The following is a 15,528-nucleotide window of genomic DNA, read 5'->3' as shown; positions in this document are numbered from 1 at the left end:
ATAAAGATAAACTTGAGTTCTGGTACCGGTTTATAAAATTTAAAAAATTCTCACAAAATCTGACGAAACTTGCACTAAATGGTGAAGATTACAAATACATAACATGTGCCAAACAATTTTGGTAGAAAATGTATAGTTGCCGAGAAATGAGCATAAAAAGATAAGGAAATCCAGGTAATTAAGTTAGGCCAGGCACCATGTGCTTATTAAACACAGGTCATTACGTGCAAATGGGAGTTGTGGTTTTTATCGAAGGTGATGCCCAGTAAGTTGTGCCTTTGTTTTTGTTTCACTGGTTCAGACAACCAATCTACTGCAGGATCAGAGCAATTATCTCTCAAAATACGATTCCCATACCATAGAGCTCAAGATTAGCTCAAATCAGTCATGCCGATGTGCAAGGGCTCAATACTTGAATATCCACATACATGTATGTTCACATGTCACATAATCCATTCATCTTTTCATACATTTTTTCTTTTTAATCAAAATGTGGCTATCAAATACAAGCCCATCAAAATGCACTTACAATTAATAAGACACCATTCCAAGTAACTCTGATGCTTCTAGTCTTGGACCATTTCATCAATTCATTAAAAACATCTTTTAATGCTTAAAAGTACAGCTATATTTTGTTTAAGACACTTGTTGTATTGAAAATACAATATAATGAGCCATATTTGGATAAAAAATGTACAAAAGTTTTTAAAAATTCACTACATGTATTAAAGGTAAAAAAACAAATGTAATAAATAACATACCAGTAAGCTGTCAGTTGTACATGAGTAAAAATTCATGGAAGTTATCCATACAAATATGTTGGTCCTAAGCACATCACATATATGACCGAGTTGAAATAATACTTAATATGTGGAGGTCCAATAAAGTCACTTGGAATGCTTGGTTTATTTCTCAAAGGTGTAAACTTGGTATAATAAAAAAAATCTCACTGAAACAACTCACGGAAAGAGATTCTACATGTATTTCTATATTCTTATATTTACATTTACATTTATCTACATTTCTGTTAATTCTGAGAGCATTTTGTACGAGAGCACCTTAAGCATAAAGCTGGCATCTGACGTTACTTTACTGATCCGATGTTTTTGTTAGAACTTGATGGAAGACATTACACCTTCAGGGTTTCAGCTGGTGAGGAACGCTTCTTTCTGCTGAAACTGAGCAGAAAAAACAACAATAACACTTAAATCAGTTAGAAATCATACAAAAAGAGACCCCCCCCCCCCCCAAAAAAAAAAAAAAAAAAAGTGACAGGCTTATTGTAAACCCTAAAATTTCAAACCCATCCTTCATTTAATCGGATAAAAATATTAAAACCTGATTAAAATGTACATGAGTATTTAAACATTTCAATTTGTTTAATGCCTAGTATTAATACATGTCAAACAGTCGGAATAAAAGATGACTACCTAATTATTAGAGGTTTTCTCAATAGAATATTTAATGAATCAAGAATAAGGGACATATTTCTCTTTAAAAAATTGTGGCAGGGGGTGGGAAACATCAAAGATTCTCATCGTGTGAACGAGCTTACCTCACAAGGTCTACATTATCCAGTGCCCACTGATCTTGATTCACCCCGTCATGTCTTGGCTGCCACCACCTGAACCGGACTCCAAGCCCCCTAGCCTCCCGGGGTAGGTCATACAACACCCTGGTGGGTTCGCTGTAGTCTCCAGGGGCGTGGCTCTGTATCAGATACCAGTGGATGCCGTTGTCAAGGGTGTACTGGAGGAGGACGGCTTTGCTCCTGATGGTGGGGGAGGCGTAGTTGATGTGGCAGGCGGTGTTGTTGGGATCTCGGCTGCCGATCTGCAACACAAAGCCAATCTCCCTGGAGCGAAGAGAGAGGGAATATGAAGTAATACAGGGAAGAGAAAGTATTGTACACATTTAAACAATACAATGTTTACAAATTATATTTCGATATTGGGAGTGGATGATACATTTTTATGAAACAGGTATGCCATAACAATGTAGGCAGGAAGAAAAATCCCATGAAATTTTCGATTTTAAAAGGTATTTTGAAAGAGCACATTCTGCAATCTGCATTATCTGATTATATTTCACTTTAATATGCTGGGATAGGTAAAACTCAGAATCTATTCCCATTTCGTTAAAGTATAAATACATTCAATCACTTGGTAACCACTTAATAGCCTATTTTCCCCAAGTAATAGGTATGAAGAAATTAAGCCTGGGTGATACATGAAAGGGAAACTGTATTTTATATCCATCCGATTATGTTTGGTTATTCTATAAACAAAACAAAACATATATCTTCTTACACAATGAGTCTTGTATCCAGCTCTACTGTCACTGTCTGTCTGAGACCACACCCACTGAAATACAGGGCCATGCCATGAGCATGGGGTGTCAGAGGACCGCACCCGTGACCTTCGCCCCCTCCGTTGACCTTACTCCAAGGGTCCATGGATGGGATGAGACCACGATCAACGCCGTAGCGGAAGTATGTTGGTAGTGGCAAGGACGGGGTACACGAGTCTCCTAAAAATAGAGAATATACAGAAAAGTGAGCATCGCAAATCTTTTACAAGAATTCAAAATCAGCTTTAGTGATATTAACTACCATTTTTTTTTCTATATGATGAGCGTGCAGGTGTCTATCATCAGAGCATATATTGGGGGTTAGCTAGAAATGGATTCCAATTAGACTTGAATGACCAATACTGTCTTGAATGATGTCAATGACAAAACAAACGTCTAATATCTCAGTCATACTACCAAACCAACTCCATACAGGCTTTAAACCAATCCTTGCCATTTTGTGTAATCGGAGTAACTGGTGTAAAGTAATTTTCTGTTTGATCCATCACGATCTGAATTGTCTATATTGTCAGTATGACTGGGGTATCATCCTGGGACCCATTTCACAAAGCCTCTTTTCAATGACAAATGACAAAAATCAGTGATATATCTGCTGATAACCAATCAGAAGCAAGGATTTCAGTAGCTTATAACAAAAACTGTAATTTGTCACTCAGTGATGACAAGTTCTGTGAAATGCCCCCCTGGATAATAGATTCAATTTGGGGGATGCACTTACCATGATTGGATAGACTAAGATTCTATTGTGTACAATCCAATAGATTTTTATAATAAAGTGACTTTTACTGATTGATAAAATTACGAAAAAGGAGAAAAAGAGATTAGAAACTTTGATATGGAACTAAAATAATACTATCTGAGAACTCAATATTTAAAAAACTAGAGATTTTCAAACCATCTGTTAAGTCTGTCACTGACCTTCATAGCCTTGATCACATACGCACGATGGGCCCTCTACGCACTGCCCATGTCCGCTGCACATGTTTGGACACTTCTCTCCAATGTACACATCATCCACAGCCCATGAGGGCGCCAGACTAGAGGCATCTTGCTGGATCCAACGGAACTGTGTGGAGCTGGAGATGAAGGGGTGAAAATGAGTACCGGTAATGGGAATAGAGGAATGGGGTGGTCAACATGCAGGCTCTAAATAAGTTTTGATCAAAGAGGCATATAGTACATGCAGCACTTAATCAGTACACTATGCCTTTATGGGTACCCTAGCTGCACTCCACCCTTGGTTTTCTCTGACCAAGGAGACCTTCTCTTGGTCGCAAAACTATGTTTAGAGCTTACAAAGGAACAGCTATAGCAGAGACGCCAAGGTAAAAGATCGGCAATGCGTGACATTTTCATTTTTCGGCGCGCGAGGGTATAACACACGTATAGGTATGGCTTTTTTTTTAATCTAGCGTGCGCGCCGTGCGTGAGAGCCGTTTTCAGACCCTCCAAATGCGTGACGTCACGCCTAATGCGTGACACTTGGTAGCTCTGCTATAGGGAGGCACAGGGAAATCATCAGTAAACCCACTCACCCAGACACTGTATCTCTTGGAAGCTCCATTGTGACAGTCTGCCACTGATGATACCCATTCTCTGAGTAAGAGCTGCTGTCATGGTAACCAAACGGATCGCATCTCACATCCTCTTCGTCTCCAGGGAGACAGGCTGGTTTGAGGACCGTCCAATGGTCTTGGTGAGGATCAGCAGTGTACTCTAGGATGATAGGATAATCCAAGTTGCACGATGGGGTGCTCTGACATCCAACTACGATCTGGATTGAAGAAAAATAAATGAATGATAGTCGGTCAAATATTAAACTGTGAAATCAACTTGGGGGCAAAATAATCAGATAAAAGAAAATGACAGTTCCAAAATTATATATCTAAGATATATCTACATCTCGTATCAAGGGAGAACTAAAATATAATTTACAAAGGGTGTAGGAGCATCTCATGCAAACATATGCTAATATTTCTTTTTGCAATAAGTAATCTTCTAATTCAGCATGCCTTTAATTTAAATATTTCTAGTTGAAAAGTTGAAAAAAGAAAAGAATAAGGAGACATGTGCAAAAATCAAAAATAGTCAGGATTTTTTCTTTCTTCCTCATCTGCTTGACTACAGACAATTATCGTGCGCTATAAATGAGAGCATTAAGTCAGAACAATATCAATTTCTGTACTTACCTTAAATTGTATCATGTAATTCTTGTCCACTATGAGCTGTCGAGTGATGGCTGCACTGTCGAAAGCGCCATTCCTCTCGTTTGCCCAGAAGAGGGCGGTAGTGCGCTGATGACAAACCTCTTGCTGCCTCTGTCCGTAAGGGTAAAACTCCCAAATCATGCTTTGCTGGTGTCCGTGCTCGAATGATTCTGATAATGTACTTGGGTTGATCTCAGAGCCACCTGATTGTGATGAAAAAACACATTAAACTTGACCAAAGGATAGCCAACTAATGTTCAATTCATTCAATTCAATTTGTTTTATTCATTTCCATTTTCAATTAAAAAACAAAACAAAGATATATACAATGATAAGCATTTGCAATATGTAAGAAAATGAAAATGGGCGACTAAAAAATACGGCCAAATGGCCTTGTGGAGGCATAGTTCCCCAAACAGTAGTTAAGACATTTTACATATACTGTTACAAACAAAACTAAAAAAGAAACATACATGACAAAACATGACAGGGACATCGTTCATGGCAGGTAATACAAATGGAAATTATCATTACAAAATCAAAAGTTTGAAAACAGTTATAGGTAATGTTGTATAATATGAATATTGGAACAAGAATTAATGATATTTAGATAAAAGATGCTGCTTCAAGTTTCTTTTAAATAATGTTAAAGACTTGCATGAGGATATTTCAGGAGGAATAGAGTTCCAAATAACAGGAAAATGATGACGATTGTGATGATGATGATGATGATGACGATGATGATAATGATGGTGCCGCTGGTGCTCCAGATGGTAAATGGTGAAGGTAAAAAAAGAAGATGATAATGGTAATGAGAATGATACTGCTGCATGCTGATGACGATGATAAAGCTAATGAAAGCTAGTGAACATGACGATGAGGAATATTAGAATTGAACCACTATCACTGTGAACAACACTTACCTATAAAAATATTATCAAGAGCCCATTGAGCCTGAGCAAGATGTTGCCACCATCTGAACAGAGTAGCATGTGTCCTGGCCTTAATGGGAAGGGATATATATTCCAGTTTGGGTGTTTGGTACTGCTGATAATACAATTCTTTGAGCAAGGTCCAGCTGATTCCTAAAAGTGACAAAAAAGCAATATATTAAACTCTAAACATCCTAATTCTATACATAACATGTGTGGCAAGATGCAGGATATACATTATAACAATATATGTGAAGGAAAAGAATTTAATGTACATTTAACTGTCCTATCTTAAAGGTAAACGGGACAATCACTTAGTTACAGGGCCACTCAAACTACTTTCATCTTTTGTTTGTTTCATATTAAAGGTAAAGACCGGTAGTGGTAACAATGCGGTTCAAGGGTTTTGGGTGCAAAATATCCATTCAATATTGTTTAGATATTGCCTTCAGAGGTTTAGATGGCAATACTTCAACCTAAATTTGCAAAAAAGCAGAAATATATGGCCAAATGTTCAATGTTGAAGTGCATTCGCGATATCTATCCAGGCCAGATCGCTATGATAATGTACCAAATATATCAATTGCTAGGCAATTTCCCGGCAAAATTTGTATCACCACGTATTAGTCAAAACATATTCTTTCACATGATTGGTAATAAGAGATTCCATTTCATTTCTCGAGAGGGGGGGGGGGGGCGTTTCCAAAACTGGTATATACCTTTAATGTTTTAAATGGACAGAGATACCATGGTTAGGAATTTTCTGTAGGCTTTAATTGAATTCCCAGCCCTCTCAGTCTCTCCCTACACCCAACAGTAATGAAACATCAACAACACCAGGGGGTGTTTCACAAAGATCCTAAGTTGAACTTTCCTCTAAGTTGGTCTTTCAAAGTATGGAAAGCTGTTAACTTCTATGAAAATTTTGTGTAAAAGTTATTTTAAAAAGCATAAAATGTTGATTCAAATCTTTCATATTTTCTATTGTCGAGGAGATTTCATGTTCTTGGTGTGGATTTTATAAAAAGTCAAAAATACTTGAATTTTAGCTTTTGAATATATTATATTTTAAGGCTACAGATGGCTCTCCATAACTTTTAAGTCCACCTTAGAGTTAAGTTCAACTTGGTGAAACACCCCCCCCCCCCAAGCATTTAGCAGACCTGTACTCACCTCCATCGGTGGAGTACTGAAGGATGACAGACTCAAGTCGACTTGTCGCTGTCAAACAATGCTCTGCATTACTCTGGCTTCCAATTACAATGTAGAACTGGATGAATCTATAGGCAATTGAAAGGTACGATGGAGATTTGAAACAGAATTGGCGTATTTCGAACAACTTCTTGTAACCACATATCATATTTATAATCATTCTTCATCTATTGACAACACTATATATTGATCTGGGCCATCTTGCCTGAAAGTCAAGTTGCGATTGAACTATCGTACGCATCTTGCAATCAAACACAACTGCGCATTGCATAAAGAGAGTTGCGATTGATCAATCAAATGCAAGTTTGCATTTGGTCATAATTTATCTATCATAAAGTTGCGCTTGGAAGTTGCTCTTTATGCAATCAAACGCAAAATTACTTTTGACTTTTAGGACTTGCGTTTGATTTTCAGAGTTGCGTTTAAATGCAACTCTTTATGCAAGAGAGCCCAGAAGTCTATGATGAATGCTCCAAAGTCAGCTGTATTCCCACGTTAGATGCCGTACTACACACAAACACTTTGAAAGAACATGACCACATAAAATAGTGATATCCGATTGCTCTTGTTTTTTCACCAAGGGGATATGTATGTACCTTGCATCTCTGATATCTAGTGATGTGGTCATAGCTAGCCTTGCACCACTCCCGCTGAAGTACACCGACCTTGCCTCTCTTATGACCCCACATGTCCTCTCACTGCTCCCCTTGGTGATGACCCCACCCTGGATGAGAGGCCAGTTGCTAGGAGACATCTTACTGCCAACAACCTCCTCCTTCAGGAAAGTCTGAAAGTAAAAGAAAAGGACATGGATTTATTGATTTATAGTAAAAGTGTTGTCCAGTGGTAGCAGATTCAATCCCGCTCATATTAACGGACTATAGCAAAGAATAAATTTCAATAAGGCACCCTATTACTCCACAAATAAGGCATCTTAGCAAAAAACAAATTGTCGAATTAGAATATCTAGCCAGTAACAATTCGCTTTTCCCGATCTGATCTTGATAGCCATGGCAGGCATGCACCAGAAGAAAGATTTTAAATGCTGATTTGTGCCTGCCTCAGCTGGCTAGAACTTGATATACCTCTTGTTACACCATATACAATAAAAAAATTGATTGATTGTTTTACCATTTATTTTCCAATTACATTCCCTTTTTGTTCTTATTCTGTTTTCAAATATTAAAGGTTATCACTTGATGTCAAGCTTTCCGAGTACACATACAGAGCGCCTTGAGGACCTTGCAATGTCGATACGTGCTCTATATAAGAATCCAATATTATTATTATTATTATTGATTGAATGAACGTAGAAAACTTAGCTCCTGATGATGATAATACTGAAAAGTCACTAATTCTAACTTAAAATGACTCATGAATTTCCTTCCTTGCCTAAAAGTGTCAAATAATTCAATAAGGAGATGCAAGTAGGTTGATATCATATCATTACCGGTAATCCGGAGCTCCTCTCACATGAATCACCATGGAAACCAGGATCGCAAACACATGTTGGATAGTCACATGATCCATGCCCACTACACATGAGAGTACAGGGCGGTCCTATCCTGATATCATCTAGAGCCCATTGCTGGTATGCGGGGTGGGGAGCGGAAGTAGCCCCCTGGTACCATCGGAATCGTATCGGTCTGATGGGGAGAAAGAAAAAATGGAGAGAAATGTGACGGTGAAGAGAAGATGGATAAAAATCATATTATACAAATTATTGTCCACATATACACCTACAAAAATTTAAATGACTTATTTTGAGGTCGCTATGGGGAAAGTAAGGAATGCCAATTCGTGATACCAAAGCATATGTATAAAACATATTAAACAGTATATCAAACCTGGCAGATTGGATTTGTATACCTTCATATACACCTGAAGAAAACACAAAAAGCAAGATTTTATACAGCCATATTGGGTTCTTCTCCCCCCGGCACTCAAGCATTTATATTTTGATAAAAAATTGCATCACATACAGCAGGTGTAGCTTTCACAAAGCTAAGGAAAATATCAAGCTTTCAAAGACATTCCCTGATTTTTTCGCTTACATGTACATCCATTTAAAAAACAAGCTACATGTATGCTTTCCAGTAGGTTCCTGTTTCATTTCATAATTTTGAACTTACTTTGTCAACTATGTTCTTTATTGTGCAAACAATTGATATTTATGAAATGGAATAAATTTGAATCAATCAATCAATCAGTATTTGATTCATCAAGAGTATAAAGACTATAAAATAGTTTTCTTACCTTCCTGTCATCTTGTCTGTGAGGGGTGTGACCAGCCTCCTCCATCCATTGAACAGAAAGAGGACGCTGGGAAGGGTCACATCACCTCCGCAGCTCGGGTCAGAGGGCAAACACGATTGAGTGACCAGTGACCAGGTCAATCCATGGTCAACGGAGTAGACTAACTGGATAGGCTGGATTGGACTATCCCAAGATGAGTTACAACCGATGCTAATCTGCATAATAATTATAATACAAAAAATTTATATAGCGCTGTACACAAATCAAGATTACTTCAAGAAAAATCAAATTCACTAATAGAATTAACATTACTTAAATTACCAAGAAAACAACATATTACTAGCAATAACTTTAAAAAAAAATAACATTACTTAAATTACCAAGAAGATTAAACATTACTAACATTACTAAAGAAATTAACATAACATGTAAATTCCTTGGAAAGTTAACATATTTTATCATTATATTAATAATAGCAACAGTTAAAACGACATAATGTAGGCATTGTAATACTAATTCAAACTTATTTTATAGTTATTTGGGTTGTTTTTGGAATAGATGAGTTTTTAGATTCTTTTTGAAAATGCCAATGGTGGACGAGTCCTGGATATGGGCAGGGAGAGTATTCCAAAGAGTGGGGACTCAGACTGAGAAGGCCCTGTCACCGTAGCGGTGTGGGTGTGAGGACCAAGTGCGAGGTCTGGATGATGACCCCTTAGAAAATAAGAAAAGGATGGGATAAGTTTAGAATACGGTTGACAAACAAGTATGTCTAGCTTGTTCTGTAAATGATGGGTGCATAAAACAACAAAATGAATTGTGGTCCAGAAAGTTCTATAACAAATATTCACCTGTATGAATATACACATAGAACAAAGAAATACAGCTTAGAGAATTGTATTAGGCTGTTTGTGATACAAAATGCAAGAAACTCCACTCAAAGCGATTTGAATTACAATGACCCTTCAGGAGTGTACAGATAACTTTAAGTGCAACACAAATCCATATTGTCCAAATTGCAACACAATCATTTGTGACATACAAAAATACAATACTACTTCTAAACCGGAGTGTTGGCTCAGTCAGTAGAGCGTCCGCCTCACAACCGGAAAGTCATGAGTTCGAACCCTGGCTGCGTCATACCAAAAGACATTAAAAGATAGGAGTTGTTGCTACCTTGTTTGGCGTTCAACAATAAGGGATAGAGCAATGTCGATCTGCCGGGCTCACGATCAATTGGGCAAAAAAGAATTTCCGTTTCGGTTTAATAAAATTTGGAGTGGACTATTAGGCTATTATTATTATTATTATTAATAATTAACATATTTTAAAGATAAATTTGGTCAGTAGATACAGCAGACATAGTACCTTGAACTCTAGTACATCTCCTTTCTTTAGTATCATGTCATGGGTCGTCAAGGATGAACTCTCGATTGCATCGATTCCTCCAATCCATGATACCCCATCCCTTGTAGGCTGCATCCCTGTATCACCAAGCCCAGCATTGCGGGTACAGAACTCTCCTAAAGCTGCGTTATCTGAGAAGAGCCAGTGGTCCTGGATGTTTTCCGTCGAGAAAGAGTCCCTCAGGAGGTGAGGTAGGGTAGCTGATCCCCCTATGAAGACATTGTCGATGGCCCAGTCAGCAGTGTCAGGGCCTGAGTGAGATGGCTGCCACCATTTCAGACGGGTGCCGTTGTGGCGTGCTTCAGCAGGGAGGGCTAGTGACACGAATCTGTGGTGAAAAGCACAATCATGTTAACAGCTTGAAAGAATTTGATAACACTTGCTTTAATATCAAAAGTAGATTTATCTCAGCATTTTCCTTTAGGGGGTCTATATCTCAAAGAAATATTTCATGATTCCATTATTAAAGCATATTACTCAATCACTCTCTGCTACTTAGAAAAAGAAATCTGCTATTATATCCTAAGATAATTCAAGATCAATAGCGAATGACGCCTTATGGCTGGAATGCTCCCCAGGGAGTAAAGAATGTGCATACATTGTGTGCGGATAAGCCTGAATCCGATGACCGAGTTAATAATATGATCGCAGGGCCCTCAGGGAGAACAGTATGAATACTGATGAGGCTACCCTGGGTAAAAAAGACATATTATTATTATTAATGACCAATCCCCCAAAAATATGTATTGAGCGTTAATGAATATGCCATGCCTCAGCAAGCACAACCGTGTCTTAAGGGATTTCATGAGACAAGCGATACACTTATAGAATTACAAAAGTCTTACATTTCTCTGCCGTTCTGGTGGTAGTATAACTCCAAGAGGAGGGTCCATGTTATGCCCCCATCTAATGAGTACTCCAGGAGGACTCCTTCATCCCGATGCTGAGGGGGATTCAGGCAACCAAAGCGGTAGTAGAACTGGACGTAGTCTGCATGGGTCAAGTCAAAGTCCGAGGTCACCAGCTGTCTGCTGCAGGACTGGTTTGGACACGAAACAGAAAGATGATCAATCGTATAGTTTTTCCAACAACATTATGGCCAGCTCTTCTTTCTTTCGTTAACGAAAGTCACGATTCTAGTCTAAATCAGTCAAATTTAGTCTTCGTTCTTCTTAAGAGTCGTTGACACTAGAAAAAAAGGGCCTTCCACATGTAGTGTAAAGATAATTTTATCAATGAGATAGAAGCATTCAATCTATTAGCATATTAATCAATCAGTCAACTACAAATGTTGCAACATACCAAGGCAAAATGCATCCATCACAGCTCTTTACGCATTATTATTTTGTATAAAAATGTCCTTATTTAATTGTGTTTTAAATTCTCCCCTCTTAATTACGTGTTTCTCTACTGCTACTGTTTTTTGTATCTACACTACTTTTTTTCTTCCAGGAACCTATATTATACAAGCCCTGCTTTTTAATAGGTTCCTCACATCCTACTTTATCTATTATATGAATTGAGAATCATTGACATGTGCTTATTTATAATAATTGTAATGTATAATTTGTTATTTTATATGTATGTATACCGGTATATTTTCTGTAAAATGTGGAATATTAAACTTGAAACTTGAAACTTCAGCATGACCATGTCTTTGAACAATTGTCATTAAAAATGCAGAGTTTCAAACTTCACAATGATGGTATCTCTATCTGTTTCTACAAGAAACTGTAGCCACTCTTAGGCTAAACACATTCTCAAAAAGCTTACACATTTTAGGAGGATTTGATAACTAAGACAAACAAGGATTTATTACAGTAAAATAAAATTCTTTAAAAAATCAGATGAGTATAAAACCTCCAATAAGTCAGGATAGAGGAATATACATGTACATCATATATGTCTTCTTCTTTACTGACAGTACGTCATTTGTTCCCTGTTTCATAAAACTTGATATCAATAACAACTTACAAGCTACTGTTATAAGCTACTGAAATCAAGGCATCTGATTGGCCGAGAGCAAATTTATCTTAGAAATTAAGCACTTGTTATAGAAAGAAAGTTTTATGAAACAGGCCCCTGTTCCCTGGCTCCTCTGTCCTACCTTTGTGAAATGAAGATAAGTCCCAGAAGCCACTGGTCCACAGGATGTTGATGCTCTTGCACCAACGACCTTTGACCAATGACCCTGTCCACTAACAGGCTGATCAGAGAATGTGTCACGTAGAGATTGAGGAAGACGTGCAGAGGGTCGCTGGCAGGAGGGACCAGTCCATCCCTGATCACATCTTTAAGGAGAAAAACAGTTAATCTCCACTTTATATCAGTAAATTCAGCTGCTAATAAGAATGTCTGTATTAATTCTATGTTGACTGCATAAATACCATATTCAGATATTATGAAGATAAGGTATATGGTATTTAATAAGGAAATTTATTCACTTTTTCAGCAAACTTGGAAAGGTTGATGGAAGTTCATTCCTCTCAAACACATAAGCAACAGAAGACAGACTAAGCTTCACAGCATGATCCAACTACTGCTGTAACACTTGCGGTGCTACAATTCATGAAATTGTATCAAAATTAATTTTAAGACACTAGCTTTGGTGTCTGATTACATTTTCATTGTTCATCTTACCACAAAGTATACTCCAGGCTATCACATTTTACAATTCACAAGCCTGTCTTATATACTAGGAGGGCTACTTCTTCCAAGTCTAAGCCTATACTGGATTCAATATCTCACTTTCAGCATATATAACTATCTATGTTAGTCAAAGGGTCAACTGATAAGAAATACTGTACATTACTTTAATAGCAACTCGAGGAGAATAAGAAGTTTATTTCTTACATGCATATTCCAGAGCTGCATTGCCCATGACCATGGCACATGTCACTGCACTCTGCTCCAATGTAAACATTGCTCAGAGCCCACTCGTGACCCGGGTCAAAGCGAGGTGGCTGGCTCCAACGGAAACGGGTACTCTTGGATCTGAAAACAATACAACAATCAAAACAGATATTCAGGTTAGTAGACGATTCTTTTGCTTCAAACATTAAAAGAAGACATAAAAGGTATGCATATATCTGAAAACAATACAACAATCAAAACAGATATTCAGGTAAGTAGATATTTCATTTACTTTGATCATCAAAAGAAGACATAAAAGGTATACATATCTGAAAACAATACAATAATCTAAACAGATATTCAGGTAGATATTTCATTTACTTTGATCATCAAAAGAAGACATAAAAGGTATGCATATCTGAAAACAATACAACAATCAAAACAGATATTCAGGTAAGTAGACATTTCATTAACTTTTATTACAAAAGAAGACATAAAAGGTATACATATCTGAAAACAATACAATAATCTAAACAGATATTCAGGTTAGTAGATATTTCATTTACTTTGATCTTCAAAAGAAGACATAAAAGGTATGCATATCTGAAAAAAATACAATAATCTAAACAGATATTCAGGTTAGTAGATATTTCATTTACTTTTATTACAAAAGAAGACATAAAAGGTATGCATATCTGAAAACAATACAATAATCTAAACAGATATTCAGGTTAGTAGATATTTCATTTACTTTGATCATCAAAAGAAGACATAAAAGGTATGCATATCTGAAAACAATACAATAATCTAAACAGATATTCAGGTTAGTAGATATTTCATTAACTTTTATTACAAAAGAAGAAATAAAAGGTATGCATATCAACATAAAAGTTCATTGTTTATATAAACAAATCTACTTTTTTCATTTGACATGAGGGTGCCGTGAAAATGTGTTCTTTAATAACATTGTATAAATTATCAAGGATGAGTGATTCAAAATTAGAGATCATTGGAACAAAGGGTCAAACTACTGGAAAGCTTTAAAGTTAAGCACCCTTTTGTAAAAGATATAGTGTAAGGTTGAGGGTGTGGTTTAGAGTTTGGTGTAGCATCGCGCCCATGGATGAATTTAACATGTCACAGAGCATGTGTAATACAATAAGTGAAACTGCTGCTTGGTTGTTGTTTAAATTTGAAATCTTAAAGGTGTTTGAAGATAGATATTGTCACTTTTTCAGTGTTACAACTTATTACCTTGTGTAGTGTGGAAGAGGCAGTGTCACTCTGTTCCATCCATAGTAGATGTCAGCCAGATAAACACTCCTCATATGATAGCTGGTGCATTCAACTTGAGATGGGAAGCACTCAGTGAGGAGGGGGTCCCAGGTCTTACCCATATCAAGGGAGTATTCCAGGAGTATACCTATAAACAAATGATGAAAGAAGATGAGTTATGCTTACTCGAGAAGCCTTCCTATAATGGGTATGTCCCAATTTAGTGAGCCGTCCGCAGTTTTGCTTGAGACAAGCTTGTACTTAGACATGCATGGCTCAATCTTTGAGACAAGTATATGACAAGGGTTGGACAAATTAAATGATTTTTTTTTTTTTGTTGATCAACAAAATTGATTTATTTGATGAGGTGATTCCAATAAAGCCAACCCTGGTATGTCTAGAAACTAAAATCAGATTTGTCTCTGGCAGAAGAAAGCAAAGAAATATGAAAATTTCCAACACCATGTTTGAAGGAATATGCACAGTGTGAAACATGGACAGAAGAGAACAGATAATAAAGTTTTGGGGCACATTCAAAAATTAGTGGGAAAAACAAACAAAGAAAGGACCAGAGGAACGCAAAGAAAATGATAGTAATTCATATATAAACCAGATGAAGAGACTGAAAAAAAGAAATATGAGTAAGTATAATACCTGCGATATGAAACCAAGAACATGATAACATTAACAAACCTTTCTTGATAAGTTATTTGTTTACAATGTATATACAGAGAAGGGATAAATTTGAAGATGGAGGGAGAAAGAAATGAAAGAAAGTAAGAAGAATGGAAATTTCAAAGTAAAATGAGTAGAACTCACCATAACATGTCTCCTGTGCAGTGCACCCCAGAGCGATATCAAACTGCAGGAAGGTGTGGTCTGTTACCATGACATCAGAGGTGATGGTGTATCTCATCTGTTCATTGCTGGCAAAGTGTAGAGCATTATGAGCAACACCACACACCTGAAAGTTGTAATACAAACACTTGGTTATTAATCCCTTGCTCAAAAGCTGG

The 15,528-nt window shown here is 37.0% G+C and overlaps 1 protein-coding gene across 1 annotated transcript in view; it reads right to left on the bottom strand.

Annotated features, from left to right (window-relative positions):
• Positions 1-7: 7 nt before the first annotated feature.
• Positions 8-15,528, bottom strand: part of LOC100889673 (reelin) — a 64,997-nt gene continuing 49,476 nt past the window's right edge. Inside the window, exons 40-56 of the mRNA XM_030998147.1 lie at positions 15,332-15,476; positions 14,492-14,660; positions 13,238-13,378; positions 12,492-12,675; positions 11,230-11,423; positions 10,346-10,712; positions 8,978-9,192; positions 8,172-8,367; positions 7,318-7,508; positions 6,683-6,789; positions 5,501-5,662; positions 4,560-4,780; positions 3,906-4,144; positions 3,289-3,446; positions 2,310-2,529; positions 1,556-1,855; positions 8-1,178 (exon numbers count right to left, since the gene is read on the bottom strand). Of these exons, the coding sequence (XP_030854007.1) occupies positions 1,130-1,178; positions 1,556-1,855; positions 2,310-2,529; positions 3,289-3,446; positions 3,906-4,144; positions 4,560-4,780; positions 5,501-5,662; positions 6,683-6,789; positions 7,318-7,508; positions 8,172-8,367; positions 8,978-9,192; positions 10,346-10,712; positions 11,230-11,423; positions 12,492-12,675; positions 13,238-13,378; positions 14,492-14,660; positions 15,332-15,476 (3,258 nt within the window). The 3' untranslated portion in view covers positions 8-1,129. The remainder of the gene's footprint in view (positions 1,179-1,555; positions 1,856-2,309; positions 2,530-3,288; positions 3,447-3,905; positions 4,145-4,559; positions 4,781-5,500; positions 5,663-6,682; positions 6,790-7,317; positions 7,509-8,171; positions 8,368-8,977; positions 9,193-10,345; positions 10,713-11,229; positions 11,424-12,491; positions 12,676-13,237; positions 13,379-14,491; positions 14,661-15,331; positions 15,477-15,528) is intronic.

The sequence above is a fragment of the Strongylocentrotus purpuratus genome, unplaced genomic scaffold, assembly GCF_000002235.5.
Source record: "Strongylocentrotus purpuratus isolate Spur 01 unplaced genomic scaffold, Spur_5.0 spur5_contig_858, whole genome shotgun sequence".
Lineage (NCBI taxonomy): Eukaryota > Metazoa > Echinodermata > Echinoidea > Camarodonta > Strongylocentrotidae > Strongylocentrotus > Strongylocentrotus purpuratus.
Note: the sequence above shows the minus strand (reverse complement) of the source record. Positions and strands in the feature narration are given on the sequence as shown.